We start from the raw sequence: 23242 nt of genomic DNA, 5'->3' as shown, positions 1-23242 counted from the left end.
CCGAACTGGTAGGGGAGGTACGTAGATTTCGCCCCTGGGTCAGACATTCGGAAAAGATGATCGCATGACCCCGGGACACTTCAACCGTTATAAATATGAGTGAACTTTGATCACATGATCATGGGGATGCTGCAATGGTCAAAAGTATGAAAAAAACAGTCAGAAACCACTTTTTTCACTGCCATTGTAACCTCGGTTACTAAACAAATGGTTTGTACTCATGACCGACCACAGGGAGGCAGTATGCAACCTGTTGTGTTCTTGCTGAAATTAATGCAGCATAAATAACACACAGAGAGACCCTTAGAGTGAACATAATCATTCTACTGGGGAAGGGGGGGGAGGGAGGGAAGAGGAAGGAAGGAAGGAGGGAGTGAGGGAGAAAGGAAGGAAAAGGGAGGAAGGAAGAAGGGAGGGAGGGAGGGAGGGAGGAAGAAAGAAAGGAAGGAGGGAGGAAGGAGGGAAGGAGAGAGGAAGAAAGGAAGGAGAGAGGGAGGGAGGAGGGAAGGAGAGAGGGAGGAAGGAAGGAAGGAAAAGGGAGGGAGGGAGGAAGGAAGGAAGAAGAGGGAGGGAGGAAGGAGGGAGGAAGGAAGAAGGGAGGAAGGGAGGGAGGGAGGAAGAAAGGAGGGAAGAAGGAAGGAAGGAAGGATGGATGGAGGAAGGGAAGATAAGGGAAGGGATATATGATGAGGGATGAATAGAGGAGGGGAGGTTATTGGGTCTTATAGATGGATGGATGGATAAGTAGCTTATCCTGAGTGGCGCCTGAGTGGCGTAGGAGGCTAATGCCTCCTACTAAGGCAGCATTTAACATCCAGCTGCCTGCAATTACTGCGAGTTCAATTCTCACCAGGCTCAAGGTCGGCTCAGCCTTCCATCCTTTCTAAGGTAAAATTGAGGGGGCAATAAGCTGACTTTGTATAAATATACAAAAGTATGAAGGCTATTGCTTAACGCATTGTAAGCCACCCTGAGTCTCCGGAGAAGGGCGGCATATAAAAATAAAAAAAATAAAAAATAAAATAAATAATATATATATATAAGCTACTGGGAAGGCCCTTAAAAAGACCCTAAACCAGAAGTTTCCAGAAGACCAGAAGAAATTTGGAGACTTTAAGACATGTGGACTACGACTCCCAGAATTACTCAGGCAGCCATGTTGGCTTGAGGACTTCTGGGAGTTGAAGTGCACAGTCTTAAAGTGGCCAAGTTTGGAGACCTTCCCCCTGCCCTAAACTTTCGTTTATAAAATAGCTGGACAGCGCAGACTATCTGCGAATCTCTTCATTAATTGCCTAGCTTATTTCCAAGGCCAAAATAAAGGCATTTTTTTTTTCTAATCAGGCACCTCGGCGGACAGCTCTAAATCGTCGGGTGGGGGGGGAGGAGGGAACAAACCCAACGTCGCCTCTTGCGGTTGCTAGGCGACGCCGCGGGTGGGCGAACCCCGCTCGCCTTTTCCTCTTCCGCCCGCGCCAGTCAGCCAGCCAATCAGGCAAAGAGTGGGCGTGGCCATCGCCTCCCATCCCCGCCCCCTCCGCTTTTCTAACCCTCGCTCTGCATCGCGCGGCTCCACCGAAGAGGCCCGACCGGAAGAGGCGGGGGCTTAGGGGCGTCACGTGACTGAACATGGATCCGGTGCTTTACGTGGTGGCGGCGGTGCTGCTGGCGGCGCTCCTCGTCTTCGTCAGCCGCGTCCGGGGACAGGCTCGCGCGGGTAGGAGGAGGAGGACCCTCGCCTAACGGGGGTCGGTGGTCTGCGGCGTGTGGGGGGGGGGAGGCCTTCCGGCCTAGAGCGAAGGCCTAAATTTAGCCAGAGGCCTCCATTCTCCTGGGAACTACAACTCCCACAATCCCTCTGGCCAGCGTCTAAGCACCTGCGCTGGCTGGAGAGTCTGGGAGTTGTAGTCCAGCGCCCCTTCCCTTATTGAAGCTATCAAGAGAGGATGGGGGGGGATGGTGGTCCTCTGAGGATACACAGAGTGCTTTTCTTTGGGTTCTTGATTGTTTTTTGGGGTGGCTGACCTAAATTCTCTTCTTTCTTTTTTAAGGGGCCCTGGCTTTTGGCTGCAAGAGTGCCTCTGGTCATGTGCAAAGGGCCTGATAAGAGAAAATTAGGGGAAATTGGGTAGGCTTTCCCCAACCCCAGGTGCCTTTTAAATGAATTTGAGCACAACAAAGAGGATTAGGGGGGGTCTGGAGGATGAAACATACGAAGAACAGTTGCAGGAATTGGGAATGTCTAGTTCAATGAAAAGAAGGATTTAAGGGGCGACATCAGGGGTGAAATCCAAAATTTTTCCCTTGGTGGCCGTGGCAGGGGAAGGATATTGCAAAATCTCCATTCCCATCCCACTCCAGGGGAAGGATATTGCAAAATCCCCATTCCCTCCCCACTCGAGGGGAAGGATACTACAAAATCTCCATTCCCACCCCATTCTGGAGCCAGCCAGAGGTGGCATTTGCCGGTTCTCCGAACTACTCAAAATAATAAAATATTATTATTATTATTATTATGCCTGGTAGCAGGTCCCAGCTTGGGCATAATGACAAACTTTAGCTAGTCCAACTCCCTGCTCAAACAGGAGACCCTACCATTCAATACAAATGGTTATCCAGTCTCTTCTTAAAAGCCTCCAGTGATGGAGCATCCACAACTTCTGGTGGCAAGCTGTTCCACTGGTTAATTGTCCTCACTGTTAGGACGTTTCTCCTTAATTCCAGGTTTCTTCTCTCCTTGATTAGTTTCCATCCGTTCCTTCCTGTCCTGCCTTCTGGTGCCTTGGAGAATAGGTTTACCCCCTCTTCTTTGGGGCAGCCCCTCAAATACTGGAATACTGCTATCATGTCACCCCTAGTCCTTCTTTTCTCTAGACTAGGCATATGTGCAACCGTTCAATCTGTATCCAGCTGCCTATCACACATCAGTTGTGATCTTTCACAACTTTAGTTGGCCTGTTTCAGGCAGTGTAGAAGTCCCAGGATGTGGTATTAGCAGTCTGTTAGCTTCTTTCTTAAGTGTGGTTGCACCATAGTCTATTTTGCACACTCCTTTGCACCCCTCTTACGTGGGCAAGACTCTGTCTTAACAGTTACATAAACTACTCCAGTTCTTATTCACATGCAGATAAGGAATATAACGTTTCCCTATATGAAAAAAAGATTATTTTTTGCATTTTTCCTACGTACATGAATACTATCATCTATCTATCTATCTTATCCATCTATCAGAATAGAATAGAAAAGCATAGAAAGAAAATAGAATAGAATAGAAAAGAAACTATGGAAGGGATGGGATGGGATGGGATGGGATGGGATTCTTTATTGTCCAAGTGTGATTGGACACACAAGGAATTTGTCTTGGTGTATACGCTCTCAGTGTACATAAAAGAAAAGCTACGTTCATCAAGAATCATAAGGTACAACGCTTAATGATAGCTGTAGGGTACAAATGATACAAGCAACAAAGTTACAGTCATAAGTGGAAGGAGATGGGTGGTAGGAACGATGAGAAGATTAATAGTAGTGCAGACTTAGTGAATAGTTTGACAGTGTTGAGGGAATGATTTGTTTAGCAGAGTGATGGTGTTTGGGAAAAAACTTCTTGTGTCTAGTTCTACAGCGTTGTTTTGAGGGTAGGAGTTTAGATAGATAGGTAGGTAGGTAGGTAGGTAGGTAGGTAGGTAGGTATATTAAGTGTTTTTCTATCGAGGTACCTGGTCTACCCCAACATGTGGGAGGGAGCATACATCTTTATCAGCGAAATATAAATTATATATATATATATATCTCCAGAAGAAAAAGTATTTATTTTCACTGGTGCAAGCACCACTTGCTCATTACTCCTAGTACAGGTAGTCCTCGACTTATGACCACAACTGAGCCCCAAATTTCTGTTGTCAAGCGAGACATTAGTTAAGTGAGTTTTTGCCCCATTGCACAACCTCTCTTGCCAAAGTTGTTAAGTGAAGCACTGAAGTTGATAAGCCGGTAACATGGCTGTTAAGTGAATCTGACTTCCCCATTGTCTTTGCTTGTCGGAAGGTCGCAAAAGAGGATCACATGACCCCGGGGACACTGCAACCGTCATAAGTACATGCCAGTTGCCAAGCCTCTGAATTTTGGTTTTGCTGCAAAGGTTGTAAATGCGAAAAAACGGTCATAAGTGACTTTTTTTCAGTGCCGTTATAACTTTGAACAACCTGTTGTAAGTCGAGGACTACCTGTACAGTTTGCAAGAATCTTCTGCAGTGGGGTGCAATTAATGGATCCAACCTTTTTGAACAGTGGTGCTGAATTTTAAGTAGACCACACTTAAACCTCACACCCTATAAAAAACATTCTGTTTTTCCTCTTTGTTTAAAACAATCACAACTGATTTCTGTGGAATTCTGAGTTTAACCTCCATTAATATTAGCTGAGTTTAATATTTCAAAACACAGTTGCTGATGACACGATTATTATTTTTTAGATTTTATAAGCTGCAGCTTCATGACATGCATTGCGTGCTTAGCTCTAAACTGTACCGTAGCACAAAAAAACCTCTGCTTTTTAATAAAATTGGATGGTGGGAAAACAGACGACCAAAAGCTCTGTTTTCCAAAGCAAAATATGAGCGACAGAAATTTTTACCCTTGCATTTTTTTTTCCTGCCGCTTTAAATGACAAATTGCTTCGCTTCATCAATTCATCCAGCCCATTTTAAAAAAAAACATAAAGCAGAAGGAAGAAATTATGGAAAAGAAACGGACACAAAAAAACAAGTAAAATATAATGCAGAAATTCAGAGGGCTATTATATACGAAGAGTGACTGTGATCACACTAATCTTTATTGCCTTGGCAACAATAAAAAATAAATAAATTTCCAGCTTGTCTGTATATTAAGATTCAGACTTTGCATAATGAGACATCCATTAATAGAATGTCTTGTTTAGAGGCATGTCTTATTTTGTGGGCGTGGCTTGGTGGGGGGGTAATGTGACTGGGTGGGCGTGGCCAACTTTTTTTTTTTTTTTACTTTTAAAAGCATTTTTTCTACAACCTTAAGAGGTTGCAGGAAATAATGCTTTTAAAAGCCTCTGACGATCCCAGCTGAGCCGTGCGATCATCAGAGGCTTCTTCTTTTTTTTTTTTTTACTTTTAAAAGCATTTTTTCGGCCGAAGAGGTTGTAGAAAAAATGCTTTTAAAAGTAAAAAAAAAAAAAAAAAGCCTCTGATGAGGTGGGCGGGGTATGTGAGCGGTGACCGGGTAGGGGACCAGTTCGGGGGCGTGGCCAGCCAATGTTATTACCGGTTCTCCAAACTATTACAAATTTTTACTACCGGTTCATGCGAACCGGGAACAACCCACCACTGCCTTATATCAGTGATGGCTAACCATTTTGCCATCGCGTGCCAGGAGGGGTGTCGCACATGCGCATGCCCACACCCATAATTCTATGCACCCCACGCATGCATGCGCCCCGCCTCCCCCCTGCCACGTGATGGCCTGGTAGGCCTGTTTTTCTCTCTCTCCAGGCTCCAGAGCCTTTCTAGGAGTCTGGGGAGGGCAAAAACAGCCTTCCCCATCCCCCCAGAGGCCCTCTGGAGGCCAGAAACAGCCCGTTTTCCAACTTCTGGTGGGACCGGAAGGCCTGTTTTTTGCTGTCCCCAGCCTCCAGAGCCTTTCTAGGAGTCTGGGGAGGCCTTCCCCACCACCTCCCGGAGGCAGGAAACAGCGTGTTTCCCAAACTTCTGGTAGGCCCAGAAGGCCCGAAAATCAGCTGGTGCATGCCGAAACTGAGCTTGTGTGCCCACTGATACGGCTACGCATGCCACCTATGGCACGCGTGCCACAGGTTCGCCATCATGGCCCTATAGCATTCAATACAAATGGTTGTCCAGTCCCTTCTTAAAAAACCTCCAGTGATGGAGTACCCACAACTTCTGGTGGCAAGCTGTTCCACTGATTAATTGTTCTAACTGTCAGGAAATCTGTAGAGATTCTCCGTCACCCAGTGCTTTTTTTTTTCAGGAGGCCACTGGACTTCCTCGTTTTTTTTCTTTGAAGACGTTTCGCTGCTGATCCCAGAAGCTTCTTCAGCTCTGATAGGATGGTTGGGAATGCCGTGACTTGGATGACGGAGAATCTCTAACAGATTTTTAGCCATACAATTTGGGATGAAGACCCTTGGAATGGTGTGGGAGTAGGAATGGATTTCCAGAGGAAAAAAAAATTGCAGACTACAGGAACCATTTGCAGCACTCAGGTGACCCTGAGGACACAGATAAACCTCCAAGTGGCCTCAAATCCCCTCTAAAACAGTGTTTCTCAACCTTGGTAGCTTGAAGATGGGTGGACTTCAACTCCCAGAATCCCCCAGCCAGCAGCGCTGGCTGGGGTATTCTGGGAGTTGAAGTCCACCCATCTTCAAGCTTCCAAGGTTGAGAAACACTGTTCTAAAAGGATGCAAATGACCAGCTGTCTGCAAGGAATATCAATCCTTCCATTTCCCACTATCCAGTCAGAGCTGAAGAAGCTTCTGGGATGAGAAGCGAAACGTCTTCAAAGAAAAAACAAGAAAATCCAGTTGCCTCTTGGAAAAAAAAAAACATCTTTGGGTTGAAGCGAGAATGGCGCTCTTGTTTCCTAGCCTTGTGCCTTTAACCACTGCACCAAACTGCCCCTCAGTTACCTGCAGCGGACTGTAAAACTCTTTTCCTTTCCTTTTCTTAGATGATGAGGAACACCGTCAGAATGTGGTGGCTGCGGGAGCTGTGGCGGCCCGACCCCAGCCCTTCACAGGCGAGCGGGGCGAAGGGATGCCCAGGCACCGACGAAACAGGATGGTCGCCCTGAGACGCTCGCAGCAGGCCGAGGAAGCAGCGGAAGGTACCGTAACAGCACCTTATTGTCCAAGTTTTAACAGTGACGTTTGTCTGTTCGTTATTTATTTACATCCCGCTTTTATTATTTTGACAAACAGTTCAAGGCGGCGAACACACCTAATATTTCTTCTTCATAACAACAGCCCTGTGAGGTGGGCTGGACTGAGAGAGAGAGGGGGGGGCTGTCTCAAAGTCACTCAACTGGCTTTCCTGCCTAAAATAGGACTAAAACTCACCGTCTCCTGGTGATTGGTCCAAAATCACCTAGCTGGCTTCCATGCCTTAGTTTGGACTAGAACTCACCATCTCCTGGTGATTGGCCCAAAGCTACCCAACCAGCTTTCATGCCTTAGTCTGGACTAGAATTCAGCGTCTCCTGGTGATTGGCCCAAAGTCACCCAGCCAGCTTTCATGCCTAAAGTGAGACTAGAACTCACCGTCGCCTGGTGATTGGCCCAAAGTCACCCAGCCAGCTTTCATGCCTTAGTCTAGACTAGAACTCACCGTCTCCTGGTGATTGGCCCAAAGCTACCCAGCTGCCTTTCATGCCTAAAGTGAGACTAGAAGTCACGTCGCCTGGTGATTGGCCCAAAGTCACCCAGCCAGCTTTCATGCCTTAGTCTGGACTAGAACTCACCATCTCCTGCTGGTTGGCCCAAAGTCACCCAGCTGCCTTTCATGCCTTAGTCTGGACTAGAACTCACCATCACCTGGTGATTGGCCCAAAGCTACCCAGCTGCCTTTCATGCCTAAAGTGAGACTAGAAGTCACCGTCGCCTGGTGATTGGCCCAAAGTCACCCAGCCAGCTTTCATGCCTTAGTCTGGACTAGAACTCACCGTCTCCTGGTGATTGGCCCAAAGTCACCCAGCTGCCTTTCATGCCTAAGGTGAGACTAGAACTCACCGTCTCCTGGTGATTGGCCCAAAGTCACCCAGCCAGCTTTCATGCCTAAGGTGAGACTAGAACTCACCGTCTCCTGGTGATTGGCCTAAAGTCACCCAGCCAGCTTTCATGCCTTAGTCTGGACTAGAACTCACCGTCGCCTGGTGATTGGCCCAAAGTCACCCAGCCATTCCCCAGTGAGGAGAACTCATCACCTTCTGCTTCCAGCCTGGTGCCTTAACCCCTAGATCAACCTGACTTTCACACCTTCCTTGCATCCATTTCTTATTGGGGGGAAATGTTATCAGCATGAAAATTCCCCCTATTTTTTTCACCCCGGGACCGGCAGCAGCTCACAATTTGTATGCCGGTCTTGATGCGCATTCCCCCCCCCCACTTCCACCTCCCGCTTTCCTTTTTTGATGCTTTTCCCCTGCTTTGAACGGCCCCGGCATCCCTTTCTGTTTCTGCATCCCAACAGGGCGCCGGGCGGAATTGATGCCGCCGCGTTTGCGCGAAGACACTCGGTTGACAAGCCTGAACTTTTCAACCCAGGCGGATGTCTTTGAAGTGCAAAAGGCGTTTCAAAAAGAATATAAATCGGGAGGTGGGGGGGGAAACCCGCTTTTGATGTTTTCAGGGCAGGCTTCTGCTTCTCGTTTCTGTCAAATGGTAGCCGTCTTCCTTGAAGTTATCTCAAAGGCCCTGCGCTGTTGGCACTGAATCTTTCAGCTCAGAAAAAAGATGGATCAAGGAGCCCGGAGTAATTTAAATTAAGAGACCCAAATCAGTTGCCCAACGTTATTTGAGAAGTCGATATCACTTGTTTTGAGTTAGCGGTGAGCAGCGGTGGGTTTCACTTTATGCTGCTACCGGTTGACCGCAACGCTCACAGTTAGCGCGTACGCCTGCCTTCTGCTCATGCACCTGGCCTTCTGTGCATGTGCTTTGCGCATGCGCACGCCTTTCACGTGTGCGCTTTGGACACACACACGCCTTTCATGCATGCACATGCCTAAATAGGATGGCATGGAGCCTGGGTGGGTGGCTACCTGCGATTTTCACTACCAGTTCGGGCGAACCGGGCTAAACCGGCTGAATATCACCTCTGGCGGTGAGATACCATCCAAGTTTAGGGTGTTTTTTTATCCAAGTTTCGAGCATCTTTAATGCTCAATGAATGGCACTTCCTTTGATACTTCAGTACAGAGGTGCGTTTCAACAGGTTCTGACGAACCGGTAGCGGAAATTTTGAGTAGTTCGGAGAACCGGTAAATACCACCACTGACTGGCCCCGCCCCCATCTATTCTCTGCCTCCTGAGTCCCAGCTGATCGGGAGGAAATGGGGACTTTGCAGGAACCTTCCACTAGAGTGGGGTGGGAATGGAGATTTTACATTATCCTTCCCCTGCCATGCCCACCAAGCCACACCCACAGAACCAGTAGTAAAAAATTTTGAAACCCACCACTGCTTCAGTACATTTCTGTTTTGCAGTTTTCAGGTACCTGATTTAAATCACTAGTTAAAGGCTTGATTTAAATCAACTCGATTTAAATCATGATTTTTAAAGAGCAACTGTCATCTCTGTCCTGCAGCGGCTCCTCCTCTGACCTGCTCTGGATTCACCCACTGTCCCAATATTGCAGAATATTGTATGTAGCCTCATATGCTACATAACTAAGCTCCATTTCATGTTGAACAAACTATATTATTAATGGATCTTAAATAGAAAATTATCTTTAGATCGAGTTTTTTTTACTCCAAAAGCATTTTATTCAAATAAATTTGATTTTTTAAAAAATCTGATTTAAATAAATTAAAAAATCCAATTTAAATTTTTTTTAAAAAATCATCTATTTTTATCTACCCTGGTTTCTGGTGGACACCAACACAGACAGGGCAAGTCAGATAGCAAACCCCACTCCCTTCTAGCACTGATGAAGTTCCCTAGTCAGGTCATGAAACATCTGCAAAAGGAAACTGTTAAGGAATATGCGCAGAGTAACCCTTGAGTAGCAAGGTTGTGCACATGAGAAACGAATGAGAGTGATTGTGAATAAGCACTGTCAATACACAGACACACTGAGTTGTGATATTCTTTTACTTTTAGGAAAAAACAAAGCAAAGTCCAATAAACAATCCAGCTCATGCACAGATAAAGATAATTAAATTGTCAATCCAGGGATATTCCAAGAACAAAGTCTTCTTACCAGTTGTTGTAGTCATATGCAATAAAACAGTTCTTTTTTGAGTTGCAAACAGGAACAAGTACAGCAGTAAAACAATCAGTAAAACAGTAGAAAGCAACAAGTAGTAATGATGAAGCAGTGATCATGCAGAGAGAACAGGCAGAGAGGAGCAGAGGTAGCAATAATAATGTAATAAGAAAAATAAGCCATGATTCAAGCTTCCTCTTAAGTACATTGGCTACAGAGCTAGCCAATCAGAATACAGTATGATGCAATACAGCATTACAGTCTTAAAGCTATACGTTAAATTTTGAAACATGCATTGATGGTTTATATATATTGCCAACCCAACCAGTTAGGCAATAGCCATTCCCTAACAGAAACAACCAACTTCAGAGAGCACCAAGGATTCCATCATAGTTGTCATCTTCTTCCTCCTCCTCCTCCTCCTCCTCCTCCTCATCCTCCCTCCTCCCTCCTCCTGCTTTGCAAACCTCACTTCCTTCTAGCACTGATGATCTTTCTCCGTTTCCTTTTCCCTCTTCAAAAACGATTGTTAAACCAAACCTAGAAGAAAACAATGGAGCCGAACCGGCTGAATCCCAGGTTTCCGGAAAGATTGGCGCAAAGAAACAGCGGAAGTTAGAGGAGAAGCAGGCAAGGAAAGTTCAGAGAGAGGTGAGTGTCCCCTGCATTTTATAAATCCGCTTTCTTGGATCGGATTATGTCTCTACGGATCCTGGGAGTTGTTGTCCTAGTTAAAGTCAGAAGGGACCAAGTTAGAGACCGCATTAAGGTGTAAAGAGAAGGTAACAAAATTCCCAGGTTTAGGCAAATAGAATCATTATTTTTATATATATATATATTTAAGTCACAAATTAAAATGTGGTTGTTGGTTAACACAAGAACTTTTCTTTCTAACGATCATTGGGAAGTAGAACAGCTGGGCGGGGGGAATCAGCTGTGCCATGGGATAATTGGAACTTTTTAAAAAACTTTTTGAAAGCATTTTTTACTACTGGTTCGGGCAAATAGGTAGTTAAAAAATGCTTTTAAAAAGTTTTTTAAAAGGGTCGGACGATCACAGCTGTGCTGCGCGATTGTCCGAGCCTTTGTTTTTACTTTTTTAAAGCATTTTTGTGCTACCTATTTGCCTGAACCGGTGGTAAAATAATGCCTAAAAAGTAAACAAACAAACAAAAAAAGTTCTGACAATCAGTTGAGCGACACACGATCGTCGGAACTTTTTTTTTTTTTACTTTTTAAAGCATGTTTAACCACCGGTTCCAGAAAAACAGTAGTAAAAAAATGCTTAAAAAGATTTAAAAAAAAAAAAGTTCCCACGATCGCAGGTCGCTCAGCTGATTGTCGGAACTTTTTTTTTTTTTTTACATTTTTTTAACTACCGATTCGGCGAACCTGTAGCATTTTTTATTACAGGTTCAGGCGAACCAACCCGAACCGGTAGCATTTTACCCCTGCGTACAAGTACATATTTTGCAGAAAATGCAGCACACAAATCAGCACATTAGAAATACGTCCAGTACATTTTGCAATGATGTTAGTTTAAAACTTCGGTTCAGTGAGGGCCTGGAAGCCCACTTCTAAACCTTATTGCCTGCAACTTTCCAGTGGATATATTTCCCTTTTCACAAGTGTTTTTTTGTTTCTGTGTCAAGATGAGGGGAAAACTGTTTTTAAGATCGTCTGAGGGATGTGTTTCAGGAAGGAGGGATTTTATCTTTTTTTCTTTTTCTTTTTTTATAAACAAATTCCCCCCCTTCCCCCACCCCTTCCCCTCTCCCTCCCCCCCACCCCCCCCGACTTCCCAGAGCAAAATACAGGGTATTGCATTTAACAAACATAATCTAACATAAGCAAACTTAACTATAAACTCTTAACTTCCCCTTACTCTTTAACTCCGCCATAGGTACTAAAATATCAAAGTAAAAAGAAAAATCATCTAAATATTTCATTCATAAGCTATTTGCAACTTTTTAGTCCTGTATTTGTTTTGTATATAGTCAATCCATCTTCTCCATTCCAGTACATATTTTTCATTCGGATGGTCCTTCAAATATGCAGAAATTTTAGCCATCTCCGCCAGATTGGCTACTTTTAATGTCCATTCTTCAATAGTAGGTATTTCTTCCTTCTTCCAGTATTGCGCCACCAAAAGTCTGGCTGCCGTTATTAAATTCAAAATCAAATTAGTCTCTATAACTGTACATCCTTCAATTATACCCAATAAAAACAACTGTGGAGTAAATTTATCAGGAAGGAGGGATTTTATCTACACAAAAAAACCGCACCCTTAATTATCTCCTCCTTCTCCGTGTCCAAAGGCTGAAGAGGCTGAACGGGAAGAAAGAAAGAAGGTTGAACAAAAACGGGATGAAGAACGGCGTATGGAAGAGGAACGGCTGCGGCAGGAAGAGGAAAGGAAGGTGAGCTGTCAGAGATGACATCGGAACACAGTTGGGGTGGCCAAAATGGGCGAAACCAGGATTAGTTTCTATATTCCAATACAAGAGATTATCTATAGCTCAAGGCTGGAGTCTTTGGTATTCGTTGAGCTTGGTAATTTTCCTGCAGACGTTTCATCACCCAACTGGGTAACATCATCAGGGCTAGCGCGAGTGTGGGGGTTTCCTTCCCATTTATATAACTTGCTTGTCCTGGCAATCTTGGTGGAAGTGTGGTTTTTCTCTTTGGTAGTCCCTTCATTAATTTGGTCTAATGGTCAAGGTACCAGGCTAGAGAATGGAAGACTGTGAGTTCTAGTCCAACCTTAGCATGAAAGCCAGCTGGGTGACTTTGGGCCAATCACCAGGAGACAGTGAGTTCTAGTCCTGCTTTAGACATGAAAGCCAGCTGGGTGGCTAAAAAATGGATGCAAGGAAGGTGTGAAAGTCAGGCTTATGTAGGGGTTAAGACACCAGGCTGGAAGCAGAAGGTGAGGAGTTCTCCTCACTGGGGAATGGCTGGGTGACTCTGAGCCAGTCACCAGGAGACAGTGAGTTCTAGTCTCACCTTAGGCATGAAAGCCAATTGGGTGAATTTGGGCCAATCACTAGGAGACCATGAGTTCTAGTCCAGATTAAGGCATGAAGGCTGGCTGGGTGACTTTGGGCCAATCACCAGGAGACGGTGAGTTCTAGTCCAGACTAAGGCCTGAAAGTTGGTTGGGTGACTTTGGGCCAATCACCAGGAGACGGTGAGTTCTAGTCCAGACTAAGGCATGAAAGTCGGTTGGGTGACTTTGGGCCAATCACCAGGAGACGGTGAGTTCTAGTCCTGCTTTAGCCATGAAAGCTGGCTGGGTGACTTTGGGCCAGTCACTTTTTCTCAGCTCAGTCCAACTCACAGGGTTGTTCTTATGGAGAAAATAGGAAGCATTTGGTTAGAAGGAAGGGGCTGTCATTTATTGATGCAAAGCTTAATGTTTTTAACTCTTTTTCTGGGCATTTAGCCTCTCTCCCTCCCTTCTTTCTTGGCCTGTCTCTCTCTTACACTGAAAGAGGATAGGGACTTTCTCGCCTTTTCTACTCAGCTGCTTTGAGAAACTCTTTAACGAGCTGGAAGCTGGTTAGGAATAATGTCACTAAACGAAGCAATACAACCATCCTTTATAAACAGTGGACAGAATGGAAAGAATCCTGTGGTAGTTGGCATTAAAGTCTGGTGGCCTTGAGGCAGCTGAGCATCTTGGGAGTTGGAGTCCAACCTTGTGTTGGGAAAGGCTCGTCCAGCAGCCTTTGTATATATGAGACGCATAAAATCACCCGAAACTCCCTCCTCACAGGAAGAAGAGCTGAAGAAGGCCAAGGAGGAGGAGGAGCGGCGGGAATATGAGGAATATCTGAAGCTGAAGGAGAGTTTTGTGGTGGAAGAAGAAGGGATGGATGAAGCCATGACGGAGGAGCAGGTACGTCTGGTCGGCTGGCTGCAGAGGGCAGGCAGGAGCCGGAAGAGTGGAAGATAAAAATGGGGTGATGGGATTAGTTGCTTTTAAGAGAAGGAAGAGCTCAGCTGTATGATAGGCAGGGGGGAACGGAGGGAGGGAGGAAGGAGAAGAGGAAAGGGAGGGAATGATGGGTGGAGAAGAAAGGAGGAAGGAAGAAGAGAGAATGAGAGGATGGAAGAAAGGAAAGGAAGGGAAGGAAAGAAGGTCAGAGGAAGAAAAAAGTTAAGGAAGTAAAGGGAGGGAGGGAAGGAAGGAAGGAAGTATGAGTAAAGGAGGAAAGGAAGGAGAAAAAGGGAGAGGATGGAAGAAAGGGGAGGAAGGGAAAGAAAGGAAGGTCAGAGGAAGAAAGAAGACAGGAGAAGGAAACGGAAGGAAGGAGAAGAGGAAAGGGAGGGAGTGATAGATGGAGAAGGGGGAGGAGGGAAGAGAATGAGAGAGGATGGATGGAAGGAAGGAGGGAAGGTCAAAGAAAGAAAGAAAGAGGACAGGAAAGAAGGAAGGAAATGGAGGGAGGCAGGGAGTAAGGAGAAGAGGAAAGGGAGGGAGTGATGGGTGGAGAAGGAGGAAGGAAGGAAAGAAAGAGAGGATGGAAGAAAGGGAAAGAAGGAGAGAAGAAAAAAGATCAGAGGAAGAAAGAAGACAAAGGAAAGGAGGAAGGGAAGGAAGTACAGTATGGGCAAGAGAAGGAGAGAAGGAAGGAAAGAAAGGGAGAGGATGGAAGGAAGGAGAGAAGAGAAGGAAACGTCAGGAAGGAAGGAGAGAGAGAGAGACAGGGAAGAGAGAAGAGAGGGATGGATGGATGGAGAAGAATCCTTGAATAAAATACTGTCTTTTATCATTTTAGATTTAAAATCTGCCCTTAAGCCTGAGCCTCAGATGAACTAGAATAGGAGGCAAAAGGGCAAAATGACAGACAGGGCTCATAGGAAAACCTTCTAAGGCCCTGGCTAGGAATTGCACATTTACTGATTTGCTGCGTCTTTCCCCAAATTCCTAGATCCGTTAGCGAGCCTTTTCTCGTGGGGTCACGTATAATTTATTTGCAAAATTAGTCATAAAACAGAGATTAGTTTGCAGTCCGGATGGGCAGGCTTCCAATCCCCAAAAGACCAGAAGACATAATTGTGTCATATCAAAAAAAAATAAAAATAAAATCTGGCATAACAGGACTCTGCAGCAAATTTAATTTCCCTGCGTGTCGAGCATGGAATGTACTCGGATGATTTCTAGTAATTAGCTATTATTTATTAGTATGCTGAATATGTATATACCCAGCGCAGGCGTGGAAATGTATTATTTACGCAGGAGCCAACAGCCTTCTCACCCTCCCGAACAGCACCGGACAAGAAGCTGCTGTACTAATTCATTCTTTAAAATGCATCTACGGGTAGTCCTCGACTTGCGACCGCAATGGAGCCCCAAATCTCTGTTGTTAAGTAAGCGTGGTCCCACTTTTACAGCCTTCCTTGCCACAGTGGTTAAGTGAATCGTCACAGCGGATAAGTGAGTAACTTAACGGTTGTTAAGTGAATCTGGTTCCCCCGTGGATTTTGCTCGTCCAACGGTCACCAGAGGGGATCCCGTCATAAGTATGAACCGGTTGCCAAGCCTCTGAATTTTGATCACAGGATCATTGGGGCTGTTCTGAGGGTCGTCGGTGTGAAAATTCACTTTTTTTTTCCCAGTGCCGTTGTAACTTTGAACGGTCACTAAGAATGAAGTGTCGTAAGTCAAGGACTACCCGTACTTCCTTCTCCAGTGTATTAATTATTAGTTCTTCCTCTTGTTTTGTCCAGTCACGTAGTTTCGTCACAGAGCTTCTCAATTACATTAAGGTAAGTTCCTCTTTCTTACTTGAGTCTTTTGTTGCTTAATATATTTTTAATTTGCACCTTCCGTCGCGCGCTTAAAACGTTTTTATTTCATCAAGCCGGCCTGGCCTAAATCATCTCCTCTCTTAAATTTAAATTTTAAACATAAATTTTTAATCTGTTTAATTATGGGGTATTTTAAAATTCAGCCTAAATTATTTAATTTGTTTTAATTTATTTTAGATTTTGTATTTCCTGTGTTTTATCTTCTGGCTGTTCACCGCCCTGAGTCCTTCGGGAGAAGGGCGGTATAGAAATTTAATAAAATAAAATAAATAAATAAATTTAATTGTTCAGTTTCTGCCCAGTTCTTCCTTAATACTACATGCCCTTGGCCGTAATTCAAGCTATGGATCACTTAGGAGCAAAATACCATACTCTTTGGTGCCAAATAGGTGTCTCCAGGGTGGATTTGATTTAAATCGAGTCGATTTAAATCACGATTTAAATCACTAGTAAAAAGACTTGATTTAAATCAACTCGATTTAAATCATAATTTTTAAAGAGCGACTGTCATCTCTGCTACTCCTTTGACCCGCTGTTGACTCACCGATAGTCCCAGTGTTGCAGAATATACAGCCTTGTGCTACATAACTAAGCTCCATTTCATGCTGAATAAACTAAATTGTTTATATATCTTAAATAGAAAACTATCTTACGATAGATTTTTACCCCAAAAGTTTTTTATTAAAATAAATTCAATAAAAATCAAAAAAATCCGATTTAAATCAAAAAAATCTGATTTTTTTAAAAAAAATCATTGATTTTTATCCACCCTAGGGGTCTCTGTGGGGTCTTTAGTGCCCCCTGAGCTTGGTTGGTCTCTTGCAGACGTTTCATTACCCTACTAGGTAACATCATCAGAGCTATAATCATTAGCACTGATGACCTTTACCTAGTCGATTGTCTCTTTTGAATGGCGTGTAGTTGTTGTTTATCTCTCTATGCCTGTTGATTTTCTTAGTCTTTCCAAGGCAAGGCAAGAAACGATGGATGGAAATTAATCAAAGAAGGGAGCAAGCTGGAATTAAGGAGAAACTTCCTAAGAGTGAGGACAATTAACCAGTGGAACAACTTGCCACCAGAGGTTGTGGGTGCTTCATCAGGTTTTTAAGAAAAGGCTGGGCAGTCACTTGTATGAAATGGTGTAGGTAGGATCTCCTGGTTGAGCAGGGGGTTAAACTAGAAGACCTCCAAGGTCCCTTCCAGCTCTATTCTGATTGATAGGAGCAATCAACCCACGGAACAGAAGTTGCCTTCAGAAGTTGTGGGAGCTTCATCCCTGGAAGCTATCAAGAAGAGACTGGACTCCCATCAGTCAGAAATGGTATAGGATCTCCTGCTTGGGTGGGGGGTTGGACTAGATGACCTACAAGGTCCCTTCCAACTCTGTTAATCCGAATAGATTGATTGATTTGTTTGAGTGCCAGGCTTCTCTGGTGTTTTTGGACTTAGCTTGGTTGAGGATATTCAATTTCCCAGTTGCAACAATGGTTAGGTCTCTCCAAGAATTGTGAAATTAGCAGCTCTGCTAGTCTTCTGCCTGTTTGTCCTACGTAGCACTGATGCGGTTACCTAGTTGGGTCATGAAATGTCTGCAACCAAGCTCATGGAGACCAAGGACCTCCAAGTCTTATGCTTCCTCCTCCTCCTCCTCTTCCTCCTCCTCTTCCTTTTCCTCCTCTTCCTCCTTTACCTCCTCCTCCTCTTCCTTTACCTCCTCCTTTTCCTTTTCCTCCTCCTCCTCCTCTTCCTTTTCCTCCTCCTCCTCCTCCTCCTTTACCTCCTCCTCCTCTTCCTTTACCTCCTCCTCCTTTTCCTCCTCCTCCTCCTCTTCCTTTTCCTCCTCCTTTTCCTCCTCCTCCTCCTTTTCCTCCTCCTCTTCCTTTACCTCCTCCTCTTCCTTTTCCTCCTCCTCCTCCTCCTCCTCCTCCTCCTCCTCCTCCTCCTTTTCCTCCTCCTCCTCCTCTTCCTTTTCCTCCTCCTTTTCCTCCTCCTCCTCCTCCTTTTCCTCCTCCTCCTCCTCCTCTTCCTTTTCCTCCTCCTCCTCATTGATTGTGATGGGTGGCTATAGTCCACGCCCCCCGCCCAAGGCAGGAGTCCTTATACTAGTGATGGCTAACCTTTTTGCCATCCCGTGCCAGGAGGGGGAGGCGGGGGAGGTTCATGCACATGCCCACACCCATAATTCTATGTGCCCCATCCTGTGCGTGCACGGGCACCCCCCTTCCTCCCCCGCTCCTGGCACGTGATAGCCCCGTAGGCCCGGTTTTTTTTTCCTCACCTGGCTCCAGATCCTCTCTGTGCACCTGGGGAGGGCGAAAACAGCCTTCCCCACTCCCTCCGGAGGCCTCTCTAGGAGTCTCTGGAGGCTGGGGACTGCAAAAAATGTCACTTCCTGTCCCACCTGGAGTTGGGAAATGGGCCGTTTCAGGCTTCCGGAGGGCCTCCGAGGGAGTGGGGAAGGCTGTTTTCGCCCTCCCCAGATGCACAGAGAGGATCTGGAGCCAGGTGAGGGGGAAAAAGGGCCTTCCCTACCCCCACAGGCCCTCCGAAGGCAGGAAACAGCCTGTTTCCCTACTTCTGGTGGGCCCAGAAGGCCCGAAAATCAGCTGGCTGGCGCGCACATGCTCAGCACAGAGCTGCGCTGGCATGCCCACACGTGCCATAGGTTTGCCATCACGGCCTTATACCATCCTGTACAATCGATTGTCCAAACTTTTATTAAAACCTCCAGTGATGGAGTACCTACAACTCCAAGTGGCAAGCTGTTCCACTGATTAATCGTTCTCACTGTCAAGAAATTCCTTCCTATTCAATTATTTAAAACGAACGAATGAACGAACGAATGAATGAAATAATCATTTCCAAACTCGTCCCTTCCCCACAGAATGCAAAAGTGGTCCTTTTGGAAGATCTGGCTTCTCACCTGGGCCTCAGGACACAGGTAGGTGTTTGCGAGCTGGACCTTGAGAATTGTCCACAAGTCTTTGCCCCTCTGTCCACGTGCTGCATGTGATGGTCAAGGGTTCCCCACCAGTGAAGGTCCTTGTGTCTAGTTGTTCTGGTGTGCAGTGCCCAATAGTGTCGTTTTGAGGGTAGGCGTTGAAACAGTTGATGTCCAGGATGCGAGGAGTCTAGATATTTTCCCAGCCCTCTTTTTGACTCGTGCAGTAGACAGGTCCTCCATGGAAGGCAGGTTGGTAGCCATGTTTTTTTTCCGCAGTTCTAATGATCCTCTGAAGTCCGTGTCTGTCTTGTTGGGTTGCAGAGCCAAATCAGACAATTATAGAGGTGCAGATGACAGACTCAATCATTCCTCCATTGAACTGGACCAGCAGCTCCTGGGACAGTTTGAGCTTCCTGAGTTGGTGCAGAAAGAACATTCTTGGTTGAGCTTTTTTGATGACGTTTTTGATGTTGGGTGTCCATTTTAGATCTTGCGATATGGTGGAACCTAGAAATTTGAAGGTCTCTACTGTCGACACTGTGTTGTCTAGTATTGTGAGAAGTGGAAGTACGGGAGGGTTTCTCCTAAACTCCACCACCATTTATTATTTTATTTATTTTATTAGTCATATTTCTATGCTGCGCACTCTCCGAGGACTCTGGGCAGCTTACAACAATCGACAGTATACTAAATAGCACATTGCCCCCAACAATCTGGGTCCTCATTTTACCGACCTCGGAAGGATGGAAGGCTGAGTCAACCTTGAGCCGGTGAGATTTGATCCGCTGATCTGCTGAACTAGCAGTCAGCTGAAGTAGCTGCAGTACAGCACTCTAACCACTGCGCCACCTCTGCTCTTTTCTACGGTTTTGAGTGTGTTCAGTTCCAGATTGTTCCGGTCACACCACGAGGCTAGTTGTTCAACCTCCCGTCTCTATGCGGATTCATCGTTGTCTCGAATGAAACCGATCACTGTTGTGTCATCTGAGAACTTCAGTAGTTTAACAGATGGATCGTTAGAGATGCAGTCATTGGTATACAGAGAGAAGAGAAGTGGGGAGAGCACACAGCCTTGGGGGGGGGGCTGTGTTAATTGTACAGGTATCTGATATGATTCTGCTTAGCTTCACCTGCTGCTTCCTGTCTGTTAGGAAGCTTATGATCCACTTACAAGTTTGTTCACTTACAAGTATGGTGTGGGTTGCAAAACAAGGGGGCTTACGGTGATGGGGGCAGCCGCATTCTGAGCCGCTGCCCAACCCCTTCCCCGAAAAGGAAGGCTTACCTGCTTGGTTTTTCTCTTCCCCAGGAGGCCATCAACAGAGTGCAAGACCTGATGGCAGACGGCACGCTCACAGGTGAGAGCAAAACACCGTACGGGATTTCCTGGCCTTGTTTAAACCGAAGCAGATGTCTTCGCCGTGATACCTCCTGGCCACCTTCTGTCGATGGTGGTTGACGAGCGCTTCCGTTCGGTTGCAAATGCCTGTTTGCAAGGTTACGGTGGCTCGTAAGAATATCAGCTCTTTGGGCTCGAAATCATACGAAATGTCCAAAAGTCACTCTTGGGATATTTCATTGGCTCAGAGCTGGTTGGCAAAAAAAATATGCTGATTTCCTGGGCCGAGTTGAGACTTTTGTTTCGGGAGGATGTCATTCTTGTGCATGCTTCCTTCCTTAGCTTTGCGTCTCCCGTGGGCGGTCTTGCACCTGCTGTGGTGTAGTGGTTAGAGCTGCTTACCCGCCCCACAAGCTGCCACACCGCAGAGGTTTTTCAGTATAATTCTGTAAATTCAGATCCCAAGGTTGTTTGGAGGCCCGCAGCGGAGGAAGGGCGTGTATGGCTAAGAAGGCCAAACGTTGTTTTCTCAGTCATCAGGCAGCCAGTTTCCTGGGGGATCTGGGGCGAAGTAGTTCCTTTCAAATTCAAGCAGGTGGAGAGAATGAAGGGAGGGAAAAAAGGGAGAGGAGGAAGGGAGGAAAGAAAAGGGGAAGGGAGGGTGGGAGAGAGAGGGAAGAGAAAGAAGGAAGAGAAGGGAGGGAGGAGAGGGAAGGGAAGGGAGAGAAGGAAAGGAGAAGAGACAAAAGGAGGAAAGAGAAGAAGGGAAGAGGAGGGAGGAAGGAAGGAAGATGGGAGGGGAGAAAGAAAGAGAGAAGGAAAGGAGGAAGAAAGGGAGGCAAGACAAGGAAGAGAGAAGGGAGGAGAGAAGAGGAAGGGAGGGAGAAAGGAAGAAGGGAGGGAGAAGAAAGAAGGAAAGGAGGGAGGGAGGACAGAAGGAAGAGAGAAAGGAGGAAGGGAGGAGAAGAAAAGAGGGAGAGGGGAAGGGAGGAAGGAAGATGGGAGAGGGGAGGGAGGGAGGAGACAAACGGAGAGAAGGAAAGGAGGAAGAAAGGGAGGAGAGACGAGGAAGAGAAGAGGAGAAGGGAGGGAAAAAGGAAGAAGGGAGGGAAGAGAAAGAAGGAAAGGAGGAAGAACGGAAGGAGGGAAGGAGGAGAGACGAGGAAGAGAGAAAGGAGGAAGGGAGGAGAGAAGAAAAGGGAGGGAGGAAAAGGGATGGACGATATAGAAGGAAAGGAGGAAGAAAGGAAGGAGGGAGGACAGACAGGAGAGACAAGGAAGAGAGAAAGGAGGAAGGGAGGAGAAGAAAAGAGGGAGGGGAAGGGAGGAAGGAAGATGGGAGGGAAGGAGGAGACAGGGAGAGAAGGAAAGGAGGAAGAAAGGGAGGAGAGACAAGGAAGAGAGAAGGGAGGGAGAAAGGAAGGGAGGGAAGAGAAAGAAGGAAAGGAGAGAAGGAAAGGAGGAAGAAAGGAAGGAGGGAGGGAGGAGAGACAAGGAAGAGAAGGAAGGGAGGAGAGACAAGGAAGAGAGAAAGGAAGGGAAGAGAGAAGAAAAGGGAGGGAGGACGAAAGAAGGGATGGAGGATACAGAAGGAAAGGAGGAAGAAAGGAAGGAGGGAGGCAGGACAGACAAGGAAGAGTGGAGAGAGGAAGGAAGGCGGGAAGAGAGAAAAAAGGGGCGAGGAAGAGGAAGCACCCCACTCTACCTTGGAACGCAGGTAAATCTATGAAAGGAATATAAACAAATTTTCCCATTTGAAACAGCGAGAACCTTTCAATCACCCTCGTGAATGGCACGGCTTTGAAATTTTGAAATCCTGGAAGAATTAATTGAGTCCCAACTTTTCCTCCCTTTTAATTCAACCCCAATTGGGGGTGTGGGGGGTGTGGATTTTAATTCCTGGTCTGTCCTGTCCTGCAGGGGTGATCGACGACCGAGGCAAATTCATCTACATCACACCCGAAGAGTTGACGGCCGTGGCGGAGTTCATCCAGCGTCGGGGACGCGTCTCCATTACAGAGCTGGCTCGAGAAAGCAACTCCCTCATCAATCTGCAAGCGGAGGCCGATTTTCTTACCAAAGGGGTGGCCTGAGAGGCCCCTCTATTCTTGGGGGACAAATAAAATAAAGTCCTTTTTTTTTTTTTTTTTTTTTGGATCACTAAATTCTATTCATGCGTTCGGAATATATTTATATAAAGAAATGCACTTGTCACGCATTAAGAATACAGCGGGAAGAATCCTTTTACGAGGCTTTTCCTGGGGAATTATTTGCTGTTCATGGAATATATATTGAAAGTTTAGACCTGGAAATTTGCAGGCCTTCGCCTGTATTTCTAACAACCTTTCTGTACTACAAATCCCATACTCCCGCTCTACCCAGGGAGGTAGACAAGCTGTAAAGCCAACAGTTCTGCTTCCAAGAAATAACGTTTTCTGTTTAAACTTCCTTTATGTATCACAGTCCCAGAGATTCAAAATCAAACAATTGCAATCGCTTTTGAACTTAACTTGCAGCTTTCTTACTCTTTGTTATTTTTCCAAATTAATAGGGGCACTTTTTTTCCCCTATACGAGGATAATGGGGTTAGGATTATGCCTTAGTTTACGTGTGGGTCTCAGTTATGGATACTGATGCAAAGATGGGGGGCAAAGATACTGGATATTTCAAGATTTGACTTTCTCCTGAACTGTGAATAAATATTGAATATGTGGAGAAAAATACCAAGTCTTTGGAAATGATCTTTTTTTTACTGGATTTATGAAGTTCAAAATTTACAGCAAAGGCAGAAATTGTGGCTTTTTTTTTTTCTTTCTTAAACTAGAAGATCAAAATATACTTAAAACCTATTGTCATTTTTTAAAAAATGATCCAAGACAAATATAATCCCATTTAGTAAAGGCAATTCTGGATTATAAATACTTTGCCAGATCTCCGATTAGTGCTTTTAAAATTGTCTAGAGCAGTGGTCCCCAACCTTTTTATCGCCGCGGACCAATCAGCCTTTGATAATTTTACCGTGGCCCGCTGAGCGCGCGCAGGGGTGGGGGCTTTGGGCCACACGTGCGTACCTGCGCGGGGCTCTCTTCCCTGGAGCCTTTGCGCACGGCCCAGGAGCTTTTGCACACGGCCCAGGAGCTTTTGCGCACGGCCCAGGAGCCTTTGCGCTGCA

At 45.8% G+C, this 23242-nt stretch overlaps 1 protein-coding gene across 1 annotated transcript; it reads left to right on the top strand.

Moving 5' to 3' along the window:
• Nucleotides 1-1615: 1615 nt before the first annotated feature.
• DDRGK1 (DDRGK domain containing 1) lies at nucleotides 1616-22793 on the top strand. Its single transcript, XM_070948618.1, has 9 exons — nucleotides 1616-1717; nucleotides 6717-6872; nucleotides 10515-10621; nucleotides 12289-12390; nucleotides 13749-13871; nucleotides 15707-15745; nucleotides 18672-18728; nucleotides 20041-20089; nucleotides 21991-22793. Exons 1-9 carry the CDS (start codon nucleotides 1630-1632, stop codon nucleotides 22161-22163), a joined length of 894 nt encoding a protein of 297 aa, XP_070804719.1. The 5' UTR covers nucleotides 1616-1629; the 3' UTR covers nucleotides 22164-22793.
• The last annotated feature ends 449 nt before the right edge of the window (nucleotides 22794-23242 follow it).

Source organism: Pituophis catenifer, unplaced genomic scaffold, assembly GCF_029215685.1.
Source record: "Pituophis catenifer annectens isolate HBS135680 unplaced genomic scaffold, rPitCat1.0.hap2 SCAF_8, whole genome shotgun sequence".
Taxonomy (NCBI): domain Eukaryota; kingdom Metazoa; phylum Chordata; class Lepidosauria; order Squamata; family Colubridae; genus Pituophis; species Pituophis catenifer.
This window is presented reverse-complemented; position numbering and strand designations above follow the sequence as displayed.